The 19,353-nt window shown below is 39.1% G+C and overlaps 1 protein-coding gene across 5 annotated transcripts in view; it reads left to right on the plus strand.

Moving 5' to 3' along the window:
• The window catches only part of LOC131682239 (uncharacterized), a 205,866-nt gene that overhangs the window by 168,351 nt on the left and 18,162 nt on the right, over positions 1–19,353 (plus strand). For 4 of the 5 annotated variants that reach the window (XM_058963592.1, XM_058963594.1, XM_058963591.1 and 1 more), the window contains 6 exons: positions 414–561; positions 631–794; positions 854–1,059; positions 1,115–1,401; positions 1,469–1,551; positions 15,026–16,453. In XM_058963592.1, coding sequence (XP_058819575.1) covers positions 414–561; positions 631–794; positions 854–1,059; positions 1,115–1,401; positions 1,469–1,551; positions 15,026–16,453 — 2,316 coding nt within the window. The remainder of the gene's footprint in view (positions 1–413; positions 562–630; positions 795–853; positions 1,060–1,114; positions 1,402–1,468; positions 1,552–15,025; positions 16,454–19,353) is intronic. The other variant, XM_058963593.1, reaches the window with a different exon arrangement.

A 19,353-nucleotide genomic window follows, 5' to 3' on the forward strand; every position in this document is an offset into this window, starting at 1 on the left:
CGTCTGTGTACCACATAAATTATAAACCACTTAATACTGGCAACTACTTGCAGAGCGCATTAGTTTGTCTTTCTTCGGAATTGCCTACCTTCCCGCGATAGACATGCAACAGTTGGCGACTTGTGCACTTGCACGGTACCCCTTTCTAGTGAAGTCATGCAGTGGCGGCGGACAGGTCTGTTTATATGTTGCAAAAAAGCGCGCCATTTCTACGCTACTCGACGCCTGAACCCGGTGCAACCTGATGCGATGGTTTCCAATAGCACGTGCTGTTGCCATACAAGTGCATCTATTCCACGGTATCGCGGTGAACAGCTTTCACTTCCGATGTTCCTTTACTTTTTAAATGTACCCGTTTTGCCAGACAGCTAATCTAATGCGACTTTCGTTTTCTGTTCGATTTTCTTCCACAGAGAGGAGGTGAAGAATCATACAGTCAAATGGGGCCAAAAGTTTGAGTTTCCCTGTAAGATGACATCGAATGCGTCAACCGGGGTGCTGGATCCCTGCACGGTGCGAATATCGGTGCGGAAGGAGATTAAGGGGGGTAGGAGTTACCAGGTAGGACTCAGCATGCACGTCAATAGTAACAGACGCAAACTAATCGAAACTATTGTTCGGTCGTTACAGAAATTAGGTTTTATAGATTTAAATTTAGCCGAATTTGCGGGTTCTGGACTAACGTCCCGCAAATGCCTGCTGGAGGGCTACGATACCCGGCACCGACAGGATAACTCCATGCTGAATGTGTCGATACGTATGCACATGATTCAGGGTGATATTTTGTTCAAAGTGTGAGTGTTGCAAGTGTTGAGATTTGCGGAAATGTTTATACGATTCAATCAATTTTCAGTCCTTCGCCAAGTCCGAAATCGAAAACGACCCCCCAGGATAACCTTGGACTTGGTCTGCAACCTGTATCCGTTGGGGGTCCACCCGCGGTGGTAGCACCGGTAGCTGCCAACCGTGTTTCTACCAAAGACGATTCATCGATAGCGTCTGGCTCGTCTGGTTTCGATTCGCTAACCAAGAAGAAAACGCCTCTGTTTGCGACTGCGGGTAAGAATTAGCCATTATTTTGTTATCGATATAAGCACACACAAACTCTTTTCAGATCACCAACAATCCATCGAGCTGGATCCGCAGTCCTTCCTGGTGACTGATTCCGGTATATCTGAATCTTCCGAACCGCCATCGTCGTTGTTGGACTCCACTACCTCCCAGGCGACGCTATCCTCCCTACAAACGCACCTCGTCGGCAATAGTGTGCAGTGTCCAGTGGGCAGTGGATCAGCGGGTACCGGAGGGGTAACGTGCACAACAGTGACCACGGCAGCGGCAGGAACGGTGCCCGGGAGTATTGAATTGGGTCACTCCCGCAATTCGAGTAACACTAGTCAAGTAGGTGTTGTGATATAACTGCGCCCGACTGTTTCCCGGTATAACATTGTTTTCTCTTTTCTTTTAGATGTCCAAAGGTTCCGGTTACAGTAGTTTCTCCCACAGTCAACATTCGCGGCAAAGCTCCGAAGGCGACTCTGGACATCAAAGGCAAGTCGCTCACTTTTCAATTCCTTAGCTCAAGTTCAAATGTTTTACAACTCCTCTATCTCTAGACACAGTGCAAATTGATATTCCGTTTTTCTTTTGGTTTATACTTTCTCACTATCTACTGAACAAGCTAGGTCCCACACAATTTTGTTCGCCCACCACTTTCGTTTTATTTCCTTCTTTTTAAATAATTCTGAACATTGCTTGTATCGTTAAGAGTTCAAACGTTTCTAGCAGAAAATGTAAAAAAATCGCGCCAAATTTTTTTCCTTTAACGAACCCTCATTTTACTTCCATACGAGGCGCTCTGCTACTCTCCACCCGCAGTTGAACAGGTGCTTCGTTGCAAATAAAATCACGATCAGCGTAAAGCAAATCCAAAACCCATAATCGCTCTGCTGAAATATGATTCTGTAGATTCAGTTAAATAACAGTTCCCGTTATCACGTTCTTTCACTTTGTATACTGCTCGTGTATATATTTCCTTTCCCTGTTCTACCAGTATTGTGTGAAAAACGCTATCGTGGTAAAATGTCCTTGTACAATAATTGAGCTTAAAAGAAAGATAATGCTGGTCATTTCCATGAATTTCAGTTGAGTTATTATTTCGAGGGAACACATTTTCTATACTTCGTTAAATATCGATTATTCTAAAATTACTGCATGATGCGCGTACTGATCCGGTGCTTTTTTCTCGTTGACCTCCTGGAAAATGTTTGAACAAAACATATCACGAAAGCATTAATAAACCGTCGATAATTGTCAGTACAACAAAAAATCTGCTACAATTGTTGCATACCACAACAAATCGAAAATTTACTCGAATGACATGTTCTTTGTCTGCGTTCTGATTTTCTACTGGAAATATATCTGCATTTAGTTATAGTTTCTATCACAGTTTTTTTTTTAATTTTGCTATGGGAAAGTATGGAGCCTTTGTCGCATCTGCCAAACTTTAGAGCCTCTCCGATTTGAATAAATCTTTGCTCATATCTTTGGTAAGGATTTTTTATCGGTTTAGATACATTTTCGGTCCAAAACCTTTGAAACAATTTAATATATACATATTGGATACATGAAATCGCGTCCGAGAAGAAACTTTTATGTTTATGTTTTCTAATTCGTTTATATGACATATTTTATATTATATATTTATATTACGTTTATTGACGCATTAGCTTAACCGAGCCGTGTGCTTTTCACATTTATACAAGATATAAAAAATGAAAATTAATGTTATTGCTCGGAGAGACATTTTTTGGCGATGGGGAAATATTTGCTTTCTTGCCAACTGCAATCTTGCGGGTCGATTGTGTTTCTCTCATTTTCGTACACGTACATGTCATCATCATAATTACTGATCCGATGTTCCACGTAACTCATTGCCCTTACAAACAACGTCTTTGGTAGTAAATTCCTCCCTGATGATACTTTTTTTATTTCGCTTATTTGACACGGCTCATAGCGGTGGCTTAACGAAGCCGTGGATCTCCCTGATGGTACTAGCTGTTGGTTTTTGGATGCTTGATGAGGCTTTTGCAGTTGTCATTATTACCTGAACTGCAGCCCCAAATCTGCGAACCGTTTGCGTTCAGATATTGGATTTTGTGTGTTGAAATTTATTTCCGTAGATGACCTTTCTTTAACGGTTTCTGACCAGGCTTGTTCGTAATGTGCCGTCTGCCCACTGGGCTGGCATGTTTAATTTGTCGTGGATAATGCTACTACATTTTGTTTTGTATTCCTGGGTCAAGTAGGAAGAAATGGGTGTGTCTAACCGCATTCTGATCACAAAACACTGTAGGGGATAAGTGGTTTATTCATGTATCTTTCGTAACAGATTCCACTTCTTCGAATTGCGACATGAATTTTTTATTGGCAACTTTGCGAGTAAGTGGGGCTAAATCGTGTTTTAAATTCTCATCATCCATATAAACGAGCGCTATCACATTCAACCACCTGTTCTAGGTTGTTATGCAAAATGGCGTTTTTTGCTTGGCAGATATGATGAATATGAATATAGGTGAATAAAAAGTATCAATTTTCTGTGATCCCTATGCAAAGCAATCCCTATACAGATGCATTTAGCTACTTCCGTGCAGTGTTTTGTTGAACTTTCGTTCCCTGTAAATTTAATTGGGGAATGTGCCATTAGGGTCATTATGTTGTGAAGTATAGTTTATTCTTTACAGTGTCATTAAATGCCCCATCTTCTTCGATTGCACACAACCGCGAGAACAGGCTCTGTCCTGAAGTCGACAGTTGTCTGCTGAACGTAGCTGGTTTCTTCTGCATTCACGCTACATGTCCAGCCCATTGCACAGGTAAAAAATGGACCCAAAACGCGATTTTATTTGAAATGGCTAGATGACGTTTACCAAGAAAGGTGTTTTTTATGTAAAAAGGTCTGAAAAATTGATTTCTACTACGTAGAACAACTGCACAGTAAGCTATCATGGCCGTTTTGCCCTAATTCCCCCTATCGCTTGAGTTTATGTTCAAGACTGAATAAATAACTCGGAAGGAAGTTGAATACGGCTGAGCAAAATTAGTATTTCTTAGGTAAAAAAATCCCAGATAATCGATTGAAGGTAATTAGATTAATCTTTCGAAACGTATGCATCCATTTTACCCCAATTCTTTGCACAACTAAAGTTTGAAGTTAATCCTGGCTTTACATTTCGGCAAATATGCGGTTGAGCAAAAGTGATCATTCTTATGTGTAAAAGTCCAGATTGAAGTTTTTTTTGCATAAGAAATACTACTTCTGATCAGCCGCATTCAGCCTCTTTCTGAAATGCTAAGCCAGGTCTAACTTTATACTTGAGTTGTGGGAGGAATTGGGGTAAAACATGTACACACGGTTATGGTGTATAGTTAGACTGAACACCAGAACCGTGTGTACGTTTAACCTGGCTCTACTTCTCTGAAAGAGGCCGAATGCGACTGGTGAAAAGTAGTAATGCTTATGTACAAAGTTCCAGGAAATCGATCGGAGATAGTTAGAATGATCGCACGAAACGTCTGTATTCGTTTTACCCCAACTCTTCACATAATATAAGTGTGGAGTTATACCCTACCCCTACTAAACGTTTCATAATGAGGCTGAGAGCGGCTGATGAAAAGTAGTAATTCTTATGTAACAATTCAGGGAATTGAAGATAATTTGAATAACCGTACGAAACGTGTGTACCTGTTTTACCCCAATTCTTCCCATAATTCAAGTGTGAAGTTGAACCTGGCTGTACTCGGAAAGAGGCTGAATGCAGCTGATGAAAGTACTAATTCTGATGCATACGTAAATCGCGTTCAGCCTGGTGCTGAAATGTAGTCAGGTTTAACTGAAAACACGGGATATGCGTAGAAGTTGGATAAATTAATTAATTCTAACTATCTGCAATCAATTTCTCGGGTTTTCATAAATATGAAATATTACTTTTGATATACCGCACCCAGCCTTTTTCTTAAATGAATCACTTCAAACTTGAGACCTGGGAATCAATCTTCAATTGATTCCCTGGACTTTTTTTACATCATAATAACTACTTTGGATGAGCCGTATTCGACCTTTTCCTTTAATGTAAAACCTGTTATAATTTTATCTCGAATCATTCCGGGCTGGTTTTTCTATCTATCTTCATGGTTACTTGTACTTTTTTGCATAAGAAACACTACTTTTGATCAGTGGAAATAGACCCACTTCAGAGCTGTTGAGTAAAGTTAAACTAAAAATCGAACATTTGGGGAGAATTGAGGTAAACGGATTAAAAAATTTGATGCAGGCAATCCTACTATGTTCTATAGAATCTTTGGACTTTTTTGCACAAGAAACACTAACTACGATAGCCCACATTCAGTTATCTTCCAAGATATATAGCCAGTAATAAAAATCAGCACTCACAAAAAGGGGAATAAGGACAAAACAAGCATGATAGTGCATATTTTGGATAACCGCGCTTAGCTTTCCATCACGCTATTGAGAAAAATCGCGTTGTTGATACTTTTTTCCCACTGTGCATTGGGGTGATTGGGTCGTGCGTCTGTGTCATTCTCCACTTTCTACTGTAGCGACAAATATTGAACGCAGAACTATTCTCTCAAATACACCTAGTACTTGATAGGTCGCTTCCTACAATGCTCATGCCTGATGCCGTACAGCGAAACAGGGAGTATCACCGATTTGTATAGATCACACTTAGTGTGCGTCTGTTGGCTGCGGTTTTGACTACGTAAACCATACAAAAGTCCCATTTGCCCCCACATCACGTCTTTTCATCCCACGGCTACCATCGTTTTCACATGTCATTAGTGTTCCGAGATATATTTGAATTTGTCGACATGTTCGTACTATGTCCTCCCTGGCAACACTGTTCGAACTACCTCTTCTAAAGAGTTTAAGTGTCTCTTCCAATGCTCTGGGATTGACGCCAATGCTGTCGATGTCATCTATAAAGCCAAAAGGCACGTGAGCTCTCTAGATGATCCATTTTTTGTACATCTGACAAGCAGGCGCAAAGGCAAAAATTATCAACATGGGGAATGTGCCATTTGAGCCATTATGTTCAGAAGTATGTATTCTATCTCACGCGCATCTTTCTCGATTGCATACTGCCGCAAGTACGGGCTCTGTCCTGAAGTTGACAACCTCGTTCATATTGTCTGCTGGATGTAACTTTGCCTGGTCTCTTCTCCGGCATTCGCGCTGCATGTCCATTGGAGTCAGCCGTGTTTGATCAGTCGTCCTATGTCTTTATGTTTGTATACTTAGTACATATTGTGGTTCATGCGCCTTCACTGAAATCTCCATTTGTCCTGGCCTGGCTGTTCAGATATAAGACACTAACTTATAAGCCACTCGTCGTATGTGCGAGCCTCAGCCAGGAAGGATTCTTAGTGGTCAGTCGTATCGTAGCACTACTCCTGTCTGTCAGTTTCCGTTGAACATTTTCGTATCCTTTTCTGATCCGTGAATCCTGTATTTATTAATAGATTTTCGGGGTTGTTTAATTGTTTATTCGGCATGACTGCGACACCAAGCCTCGTTATGGGGCAGACAACGCACCTCATATCTTCTTCGGTCGTCCGCTCCGGGATAGACCGTTTTTAGAGCTGCTCCTAACATGAAGAACAGATGCTCTTTAATTTTCCCTTGTCAGCATTCAACCAAAGGTCCCACTGGGGTTGATTATCTTCTTTAAGGAGTTCTGTAGCACAGGTGAATGATTCCACATAATGCAGCTCTTTCACCCGAGTACATCATAAAAACATCCAGCATCACTCCATGCCGTTTATGATTGAGGAATCCAAACTCAAATATTCACGAATGATTGGTTGACTTTTTATTATGGAACCATTCAATGCGATGATCCCGAAGCGATCATTCTGAAGAAAGGATTCCTTAGAGTCGTGAGTTAAATGCAATATCGGAGTAAGAATTCTTCTCTATAAATTGTGTCATTCCGAAACAGAATTTCTGGGGAAATCTGTATAATTCGTGAGTAATTCCAAGAATTTCGACATCTATGTTGGTAAGATTCTATTTAATTCGATTTAGGGTTACTAAAGGCCCTACGGGATCTTTTTCCATATTTACGACTACAGTGAAAATTTACAAACATTTTAATCCTATATTGAGCTTTGTTCAAGCCTATGTCGGCCAAAAATCATTAGATGGTCGTATAGCGATGAAAAGCAACAAAAAATCAAGAACTTGGACACTCATTGCAAGAATTCTTTTCAGATCAGTTTTAGCAATTCATTATACCACACGAATCGGCTGCAGTCATCATATTTCTATGGCTCAATCATATTTAATAGCATCCGCAAGGTTAACAGTAGGGGAACCCGGGGCTAATCGTACATATCTAAGAAAGTCTCCCTTTTAGGTGGATAGATGTGAAAAAAATGTCCTTATTGTTAGTTTGAAACCTCAGCTACATTTTGGAGCCATAATGGTGCATTAGCGACAATTTGCAAAACTTTTTTTTACAATGGAATTATGTTTACCTATGAAATATTTATTAGAGAAACTCCTTAAGAAGCGAAAAATAAATAAATTGCCTTCCAAAAACTTAATCTTGTTATCACAGCTGTCGATTGGCGCATCATGTAGTTTCTTTGCTGTGGCGTGTGCATTCGTGTGCGTAGTCGCAAGCCGCTGAACAGTGGTTGATGGAATAGAGGATCCGAATAGCCCCGTACGCTCATTTCGTACAAAAGTGGTTAGCGTCTTGAAAATATCTCTGTTTTCACCCAAACAAAAATCATTCCATAAAAATTAACCCTCGCTTTCCAAAATAACACGTTGAAACACGTTCTTTCTCCTGTCTAAAAATTAGATTCAGTTGTAAAAATTAATATTTTAGAATAGCAGTTCCACGACAGTTCAAAAGTCTTACTATTTTCTGAGAAATCTGGGAGGTCCGAATTAATGCCCCACTTTCTTAATATTTAATCTTTCTTAATCTTTCCCCGGGTCCCCCTATATAAGTGAGTTAATATGATACTGAGTATCTTCACAGCTCACCATAATTAAAAAAAACTCATTAGAATCGGTTCCAGTCCAGCATCCAATGATTAGAGCAAGGTCGTTTTGAAATTTTACAGCGCGTAGAATGCATCATTCCATGGTTCCGATATCTAAGGATTAGTAAAGAAAAGCCCAAAAATTTTCGCTTGTCAAAAGAAGTGAAGTCTACTCGACTATAAATTTGAAATTAACTGGCAATATAGTTGTTAGCTGCGCCATTTTGCGGCTTTTGTTTAATAAACAGCCAATCAAGTAAGAAGAAGATTTGGATAGCTGTACTGGCTCTTCAATAGTCCTGCATACCAAGGAAATGTTGGCACAAATTCAATACCAGAATGTATGAAACTAACAAATTGGGTTGAGCGTGGTACGTCACTTTCAGTATTTACTATTACACCTTGCGGAAAGAAGTCTTACTGGTAGAAACATTGCACGTCTGGTAGAAGGTCGTTATAGTACATGGAGTTTGAAATCATTTCACAGTTTGGAAAATACGCATTTTAAAATGATATGTAATGTGTTCAATAGAGGTTAATCTTCCATCCAGTTAAGCTACTAAATAGACCCAAGTGGCATAAATTTCAGAAAATGGAAATAAAAGAGTACCAAAAAGTATGCGCAGTCTGCAGTATTTGACAAATAATCAGTTATAATGTATTTAAAGTTTTCCTCGCCCCGAAGATACTCTAACTATTGTCGTGTCCCCGCTAAACGTCGTTCGAAAATCGGAAATAATGTTCGCTTTCTATCAACTACAACCTATTACTTATATTATCCTATTTATTCACGATGAATGAACGATTACCCATCTCACTGTGCTGTTCCAATTGTGTGTGTGTGCGTATGTGTTCTATCCTAACTACGAATGATTAACCTTGGTCTAACAATACTCATCGTATTAATATCACTGTGATAATAACTCGCAATAACTCAAGGGCAAATCACTAATCTGTAAATGCGTGCACAGTGATTCGAACAAAATACGGATCGAACACTAACTCTGACGTCAACTCAATCTACTAAAAGGATTAAAACATCTCAAAGATATGAAATATATATCTGCTTGGCTCGAGCAGAAGGAATCTACTTTCTCTTACTTCGTTGGTCGGTCCCCGTATCATTTGACAAGTAGATGTAGGTTAAACTGCCCTGTAATACTCTCATCGGCGTTGCATCAGTCGCCCATTGACGTCATCATTGTCATGTTTTGGTCCACGGAGACCGGGTGTCCTCTCCCATTTAGAGGACCTATGACGCATGCAACACATTTAGAGCGTAGAATCTTTCTGTTTTTCACATCATTTCCATTTGTCATTGGCCGTCGTAGTAATAATATTTTCACTAGGGAGTAGTGCGATACTACACCAACCACGATATGACGACAAACGACAACGACGACGACAACAATAAAGACTGCATATAAGAACCGTGGAAACTGTATGCAATAGTAAAACAACTTCTCTCATTATCCGCTTGATTTAGTGGTGGAATGTTTTATCATGGCAGTAGTGGATCCGTTGGGAAGTAAAATGCATCATCAGCATCGTATTACGTACAGTTTGTTTGGTCCAATGTTAAATTGGATTAATAATATATTTATCCGTTGCACATAGGATTCCTAGTACCTACCCTTTTTGGCGAGAACCGGTTGCGCGGTACTGACACCCTCAGTACTGGAAAAGTACCGGCAACCCATTTTTTTTTTCAAAAAAGCAAGAAGCACTCTATAACTAAACTAAAAATTCAAAATCATGATTTTATTGATCGGATTTTGTCACTGAGCTTGAAACATTTCAGCAGAAGATTTTTATTTTTATTGCACATCTTCTTTGATTCAATTACTTTTTAGCAGCGCTGCATTCTTCTAATTCGAAACTGGTACTTGTTTTCAACAGGGTATTCTCAGTTTGTTAAATTGAATTCTCACTTGTACCACATCTCGAGCGCAATTCGGCACAATTCATTGCTAATGCAACAATGTAAATCATGTTTTACATTATTTTCCATTCGCTGTATATACTTTAGAAATTAATACAAGATCGTTGCAATCAATACGACAAATAGTTAAAACACCTGTTCAGCTCGACGAGAGTTATATTTAATTGTTAAACTTATAATACCACCTTGCTGGGCAATATTTTAAAATGGGTCCCTGCATTAAAAAGTTTTATCAGAAATGAATTATATCACTATCAAAGAATAAAACTTTACGGTAAAGTTAGGTTCCAGTTAGTAGCATTCGAGTTGTAGACTGCACGCAACAATGGCATTGAGATATCTGAGGTTTAAAATACGCACGCTGAAATTTCACATTTTTATACTACCGCCTTCCCCTCAGGCCTAGAAGCGGTTTGTTTGCCTCCCAATTCGCCGTGTAAAAGTTTTGTTTCCTTCCAATTTTAACGTCAAAGCAGCACAATACCAACCCAGCTGGATAAGTCTATGCATAGAGAGTCTGACAGCACACATAACTGAACGATCACTTATCTCCCCGCTCAAATTATCAGAGTCTCAAAAACGAAAAAAATTCAGTTGGGTCTCCTATACTACGCGTACGCGTCATTCTATTGATGAGCGTCTTATGGGACCCACGTTATTACCAGGTAGTTTTCTGAGATGGTGGCAAATTTTAGCTCTAGATTTTGGATACAGTTTTGTATAGTACCGAAAATACCGCACATATTTTTTATTCAGTACCGGTATTTCGGTACAAAAACGGATCGGTATTCCCGGAATTTTCGGAACCTATACTAGTCTAATTGGAAACTGTTTCTTGAGAAAGCGAGACAGTTACTAGGAGGTGATCAGAATCAAAGTCAACATGTCTAAAGTCCTTACAAATGTGATCTGTCAAAACCAAATCAATTGTTGATGGATTCCTTAGAGAGGAATAGCACGAAGGTCCATTTGGAAACAAAATTGAATAATAACCAGCAAAGCAATTATCGAAAAGTAGTTTATAGTCGAAGTTGTTTTTAGCATAATTCCAGGATCAGGGTTTGGTGTTAAAATCACCGATTTTAAAGATTTTCCACCGATTTCTTGTAATTTTACTTTAAGTCTCTTTTCAAAAAATTAGTTTGTTTACCGGTGCATTGAAAAGCCAAATACGTTGCAGCAATAAAAATGATATCAAGATCGATTTCAACTTCAATACCTAAACACTCGATCACCATGGTGTCAAGAGACGGCAAGCCGCGATGCTTGATTCTGCGATTAACCGATATTGCGGCTATATGCACATTATGAACTCTCAACAAGTGGAAAAATTAGTCTTCGTGCGTTTTTATTGAACTTTTAATAAATTTAAATGATTATTTATAGTCATTATTAACGAAAATTGCAATCAAACGCGTGGAGTACGTTTGTACCCCAGTGCAACATTCTAGGCTTAAATCATAAATTCATTACAATTTTGTTATCAAATTCCCACCCAGTTTGAAAAGCTGCAAACATTAAGGTAGAATTTAGCAGTCATCAATTTAAACATAGATTGCTGCAAGAAATTATTTTTTTCTTCCGTAATGCTACCTAGATCGGTTGAAGCGAAGGAACCGTTATTTGAGAACGAAATTGGAGGCGTGGTAGTCGTCGTTGTTTTCATCGTGTTACCTGTCACTGAGCATAAGACGACGCATCATTGTAGGATGGTGTGATGGAGATAGATCCTTGTATAGGTGGACAAATTGTATTTCTATTTTGAAGCGGATTAACACTTTTAAACTTGTTACACGGCTTCGCCTCATCAGAAACCGATACTAACTTTTTGTCGGAATAGATTAGAATTTTTCCTCCTTAGGGTGAAATATAGGATAACGTTTAAACTTGTTTTCTTGAAGTGCACTTGAAGAAGTAGGTAAATTTTTTATTTGTTGCTTTTGTTTCTTTGAACGAGATTTTATGATTTTTTCTCGAGTAGGACATGCTCAGAAATTCAATTTATGGTTTATGCTACAATCCCGAGCAAATACTCATGGGTTCAAACACCACATAGCCCCTTGAAAAGACCTTAAACATGGTCCGCGCCAAAATTCACAACCATCAAAACACCATAAAATGGCCTCAGTAACCCATAAATATACCAACATATGGTATTGTATATGGGATCTACCGGACCATGGTGATGGTGTTTTCATGGGTTGAACCCATTTCCATGTTAAACTCCATGAGCATGGGGGTATTATGGGCTTTTCGTTTGCTCAGGATTAGCGCATTTGAAACTTTCTGTGGTTCACCGGACAAGCGTCCTTTGTGTGCTAATTGTCACCACATATCATACATTTGGAATCCATATGTAAATTTTTTGTGCTGTGCCCAAAGCCCTGGAATCAACGACACTGGGTCAGATTTTGAATTCTGCCCCCATATCGTCTATAATGATCCCACTTTACTACCTACGTTCCGTGGATCCTGTGTATCAAATATTGAAGATACCAATTTAATTAACACTGTCATGATTTTTTAGTGTTTAGATAGACAATATGTATGCAAAATTTTGATCAATCGTTGTATTAAGGTTGAGAGGTTGACAGTGAAAACTATTGAAGAATTCCACGAAGGTCCGTCCGAAAGTCTTTGAAATCGTGGACTTTACACGTTTCACCAGCATGCAAAACTGGATATTTTCCACTATCTTACAGAGAAAATACAGCAGCATTTTTACAGTATCGACGACCGTTTTTTTGAAATTTCTAGCGAAAAAGGGTTATAAACTGAATTATGGCTTCCAAAAAGTTACGGTGAAAGTTTATATACCTAAATCAGTGTAAGCCGAATTTGAATGACAGTATCTCTTCAGAGATGTTGTCGTTCTGTTATCTCGGGGATGTTGATATATCCGCTCATCGAGAAGTGTCTTTATTCTCCTGGGAATGAAGAACACTTCCATATTGTCTATGTTCGTTATTTTCCTTATCCCTAACCTCACTTATACACAATCCTTCCCATCAGGGAAACGATGGAAAGACAAATTCTGCCAAGGCACAAATATCCGATCAACATGGGGAACGTGCTATTTAAGCCAGTCGCTACTGATGGTTGAATCATATTTTGGTTGTTTTCGTGTAGCTTTCATATGGTTCACAAGGCCACGATGTAAAATGAAAACCCTTCGACACGAGGGGTTTACAATAAAAATCGAGTCAGCGCGCAGTGGTCCCGGCGTGAAAAATGGGACTTTTTGTTTGCGCTGAAACTATTATCTTAGCAATACGATGCCTTTGAGGATACGAAATTCCTTTTCAACTCATCGGGTCGATGATTAATCCTCCTAATAGTAATTTACGAAATTACGTCTAACTTGGAATGGGCCAGACGAAACAAAACAAAATACAGGTCTTATAGTTTTCGATAAGGAACATTCTACTGAATATTACGTAACTCTGAGACAACGTGTAGTTTTTTTTTCAGGGAATTGCCACTGGCGGCTCCAGGGGGAGGTACGAGGGGGCATGTGCCACCCCCCCCCCCCTATTCAACCAAAAAGTTTTCCATCCTTAGAAGATTCCTTAAGGAACAAAAATAATTTCTGTGTTTTTCCCCACACTCCACGCCTGCCAGGAAATACGTTTCCAAGATTCGAAATTTCATTTTCCAAATCGTGCATCAGACATATTATTCCAAGAAAGCGTGCCCCCCCCCCCCTCCCCTTTACCATCCGGCTGGAGCCGCCTATGGGAATTGCTGATATAAAATTTCTTTCTTGTGCTTCGAAGTTATCGCATTAGTAACTAGCACCAACTTACGTCAAGTTAGACGATAAATCCAAACTAGTATCAAATTGGCACCAGTTCTATTTTGATTATAGAGGTTTAAACCTTTGGGTCATTCGCCTCTTGTCGGGTTAGAGAAATCTCCTTTGGAAAAATGTGCGGGGTTGGGAATCGAATTCAGGTGAGCTGCGTACAAGGCAATCGATTTACCAACTACGCTATGTCGTCCCCTATCGCCAAAATTATTTAATCTTCCTTTTCCTTCTATTTAAAAAAAAAACAATGTGCGGTCGCAGCACACTGATGAAGTAATGTGATCTCAAAATTCACTTGTGGAACTGTAAAGTATGGAACTCAGGATTGTCTGGATAATGACCTTCTTAAAAATGACCAACCGGCAAAATGTCCGTCCGGGAAAATAGACAACGGCGTATAAAACAAAAAAATTACTATTCCCGAAGTTTAGATGTAAAATATGGAATTAGGAATTGTAGCATAGAACTAATTGCAATGTTTGCCCATAACAATTCGAAGCAGTCTGGAATCAAAAACAAAATTTCTTCTCATAGTTGTTTGACACTTGATTTTTGACGTTTCTTCGTCTAGTTACTACAAAAAATCGACATGTTTTTATATAAGTCTCATAATATTGAAAATGTGATCTAATTCTTTAATTTTTTAGTGTTTAAATGGAGAATATACAATGTTTTATAGTACTAGTACTAGCCGCTAGTTTGCATTTATGATAGTTTGTAACTAAGGTTTTAATATTAAATCTTTAACACGCCTAGGGTCGAAGCAGTCAGCCGAGACATACTATACAGTGCCGCTGGTGTCGGTGGTCTGGGGCAGTAATACCGTTGGCCATTAAAACGGAATTCGAGCTAACTTTTACAAAACCAGGAAAGGTTTTTTTATATAGGTCAGTTTTTAGAAAAAAATATTGGATGCGGGATGATTTTGGGTATCGCACAGTGTTATTGTGCTAGTAACAGTAAGTAGATTAATAAATTTATAACATGCAACTTTTCCACGGTTCAACGACAACACCTCATTTAACTAGACTTTCCCAACCGCCTTTCCTTGTATCTTCAGTCTCAGTCTTCGAATGCGCCTTACTCAACTCGATCAGAATGTTCGCTTTTTCAGTAGTTCTTTGTTTAAATCTTGTTTCACTGTATCACTTTGTTTGCTACTATTTTTCTCTTATTATTTTTCTTCCCACCTCCCAAAGGTTGCGTCCGTCATTGCAAACTAAGAGCCAAGATGCTTCGAAAAAGCATAGCTATTCACCCGTAGTTAATGGTAATCGTTTTGCTAATGTTAATAAAAAATTCATCACCAGTGTCGCTGGTCCAGGAGCGACCGGGGCAACTGTGAACGGCGGTGGCAGTAGCAGCAGTGAGGGAACTCCGACTAAGGTTATGACAGCCCACCGGCTTCTCAGCAAACTGAGGATTCCGCAAAGTCCTAACTCGGACTCGGGAGATGAAATATTCGTTACACCGGATGTTACTGTCATGTCGGACGAGGGTGCATCCAGCGAGGACAGGACCGATTCCGGGTTGGATGAATTTGGAACGCCCACATCGGACATTCCGCTTTCGAGGATGATGAAAATGAAAAGTATGAATAATCTCTCGGTGACGAAGAGTAACATATTCTTCCCGGAGATCGATTTGGACAGTGGGACAAACCAGAATGATCGATATAATGGTACACCTGGTCAACAAAATCTAAGTCGCATGAAGTCTTTGGGAAATCTTTCAGCTTACGAGCGAGAGTTCGGAGCGACTCCCGTTGATCTGCTCAAGTTGAAAAAAGACTTTGAATTGAGAAGGTTCAGTTTTGCGAAAATGAAATCGCTATCCGATCTAAACGACGAAAGCGAAGATTTGCTGGCACAAAGAAGAAAACAAGTATCGAAGGAGAATGAACTAAATTCTCCATCTCCCGTTGAGGAGAAGAAGACCACTTTCCAGAGAAATGGAATTGATCTTGCGCATCGTTTCCAACCGTTCCAAATAAGAAATTCCTTCCACAGTGGCATTTACCGCAAAAAGGCTGGTATTGGTTATACGCGATACATCGGTATCGAGGATGAAACGCCATCGCCACTGACCAAAATTAATTCCATTCCCTCTCTAAGCGCCACAGATCGCATCGATCCTAATCCATTCCTTACACCTAACATAGGCCGGAAACGATTTTCGTCATCGAGCAACAGTCCCGATGAAAACGATCAATCTCCGGTGGAACTTCGAACGGCCAGAAAACTCGATGTAGATTGTGATGTGGTAGATTCAGCTTCGTACCAGTTGCGAGCGCCATTCGAACGCAATTTTCGTAAAAGCTCCCCTTCAGAAGATGTCCGACCCGCACAACCGATGGCCCCATTCCGTCAGTCCGACAGTAACTTTTACAACATTATCCGCAACTATCCGATCGGAAAATCTTCATCGGTCAACTTGGAATGGCTCAAACATCGATCGTCGTTCAATAATTTTCCGTTAAGCGTCAAAAATACCACAACCGTAACGAAAGCGGGATCGGCTGGACCACCGCAAATAGTGCATATAACATCTCCAACGAAAACGCTGACCAACAGAACGGCACCCAGTTCGCCATCGTCGAATCAGTACGGTTCTCGCGCCAATCATAGGTAATGCTTTCTGCACAGAACAAATCATGTTTCCAAAAAAATAAAACTAAAACAACAATCCATTTTGCTTTCCTTCATTACTATCCTCCAAAAAGGCTTGTGCAAAAGAGAAAAATACAAAACACCCAATAAATCGCATCTTAGTTCGTTTTGTTTGAAATTTATCAAAACTGAAGGCAACAGAGTGAAGAATTGCTTCGAAGCGTTGGGAATAGAAATAAATTACAGTTTTGGGATGGAAATTCAGCAGAGTTAGCATATTACATGCTAACCTCCTTATGTGCTTTGGCTAATAAAGCTGACGTTGTTGCCTTTAGTCGATTATTTATGAATTTTTCATTCGCCAACCATCCCATGACAAACCTTTCGTTGCCTCCCCTTCCGGGCTTGTGACAAGCAGCTTCAAATTCTATATGAATGTGTCAAACATCGTTGCTTCTGATTATGCACATTATACGGGTTGAATTTGATTGTCTGGTGCGTTGTTTCTATTGCTCGTTCCGGTGTTGTTTTTTAGTGTTTCGCTGCTTTACGTGTTATTGTTTGTCCAATTTTACAATTTCACAATATACGCATAACAGTCCCACCTGCATAGGAAATCTATAGCAAGTGAGGCTGTTATGACTGTTATGTTTGTGTTCTTTGGTCGAATCAAATTAACTTTATTCTATCACCATTTAGGTTAGGATTACATCACAATAAATAAGCACATTGATTCTATGTTTTCCATATTGTGCTTGTATTATTTAGGAACTGGTCTGGTGGTACAGAGGCTATAGCACTGGTACCATAAGCCAGTCGCCGTATGTTTGAGCCCTACTCAAAATGGATTATTAATAGCAGTAGTCCTACAATTGTCCTGTGCACTAGGAATCGGTTTTGTCTGTCGAAATAGGTGGTCAAGTTCCGGTACCACTATGTTTTAGATTGGCAATAATAGAAATTTATCGGAAAAAGTTTTATTGATATATACGATGGTAAGAATATATGAGATTGGTTTTCCAGGATATGAAAAGCAATTAGATTTCGTATTTCAACACTGTTGAGTTTATTATTTCATCCCTAATTATGGTAATTTCGGGAGAGATGCCGCACATTTCTAATATTCAATCCTACATCACAGCAAGCCATACAATATATGATGCAATCATTTTTATTAATCGCGACAAGTATCTAAAATACACTGAAATGGTTTTTCTCGTGAAAAAATATCAAGTTTCCACGGACATTTAAAAAGGAAAGGTCAATTAGCGCGACTTTACTTAACCCTTTCATGCCCAACTGTTTTCTAGTGCATGTAGGATTTCAAAACTATTTTTCCTTAAAAACGGTGCGGTTACGTAACACTAAAAGTCATTTTTCATAAAGATAGGTGCTTCCCTCGCAGTGCTAGAAGCTGCTCAATTTTTATCTTCCAATGCTCAAAACAATTCTCCTAGAATATTTACAATAATTCATTTGCGTAGAAAATGTAGCCAAAAGCACTCTGAATTGATAAGTTTTATCAGTTTTCAATAATATTGCAACATAACGAAGATATATGAAAAAATCATTTTTCGTCGTCAACGTTAACTGTCCCTGGCAGCACTGCTCCATCGAAATCCAATCAGACTAACTGCAATAACTTCAGTTCTAGAGCTGATCCTGGTAACTGTTAGTACTCAAATGAAAGGCAATAGTCACATTTAATAGCCTTACTTGTTTTGTGAACAAATCTTGCCTCAATCAAAAGTTATAGCTGTTCAAAAACGTTGTTATCCACAAACAACATGGGCATAAATGGGTTAATAGCTTGATAGAAGGCTAAGTGTTGTTATCCAAAATGCATACGCCTTATGTGAAGATGTCTGGGGAATCGATTGGTGGTATCTAAAATGACCATAAAGTACGCTCTCATGCTCGTTTTGCCCTAATTTCCCTTTTTGTTAGTGTCTACTTTTTTACTGGCTATATAACATGTAAGAATACTAGTTAGTGTTTTTTATAGAAAAAAAGACCAAAGATTTTAAGGAAAATAGTACGATTGGCTACGTAAAACGTTTTAATCCGTTTTACTCCTATTCTCCCCAAACATTGATTTTTTAGTTTTCCTTTACTTCACATCTCGAAACAAGGCTTAATGTTGTTGATCAAAAGTAGTGTTCCTTATGCAAAAAAGTCAAAGAAAAGAGTGAAGGATAGTTAGATTGACCTTACGGAACTAGCGAACTCGTTTTACCTCAATTTTTCTCAAACTCAAGAGGGAAATTAAATATGGGTTTATTTAGGAAATAGTCTGAATGCAGTATATCAATAGTTGTGTTGCTTATGTGAAAAGGTCCTGGAGATCGATTACAGATAGTTAGAATGGCCGCACGAAATATGTGAACCCGTTTTATCCCGTTTTCTTCTTATAATTCATGATTGAAAACCAAGTTCTACATTTTGAGGAAAAGGTCGAATACAGCTCATCCAAAGTAGTTATTTTTGTGAAAAAATTCCGGGGAATCAATTGAAGATAGTTAGAAGGACCGCACGAAACTTGTGTATCCGTTTTACCCCGATTCTCCTCATAACTCAAGTGTGAAGTTAGATCTGGCCCTTCATTTCAGAAAGAGGCTGAATGTGACTGATCAAATGTTTTAATTTATGAAAAAAGTACAGAGAATCTGTTGAAGATAAAGAATACGACCGCGAAACATGTGTACCCGTTTTACCCTCGTTCCCAGAACTCAAGTTTGAAGTTAATTCTTATTCCACATTTAAAGAAAAAAGACTGAGTGCGGTGTATCAAACATAATATTTCTTATTAATGGAAACCCGAGACATTGATTACAGATGAATAGTTAGAATGACCGTACGAAGCGTGTAGACCCGTTTTACCCCACTATGAGAGGAAGTGTTTTCAGTTAAACTTGACT

This window comes from Topomyia yanbarensis, chromosome 2 (genome assembly GCF_030247195.1).
Source record: "Topomyia yanbarensis strain Yona2022 chromosome 2, ASM3024719v1, whole genome shotgun sequence".
NCBI lineage: Eukaryota > Metazoa > Arthropoda > Insecta > Diptera > Culicidae > Topomyia > Topomyia yanbarensis.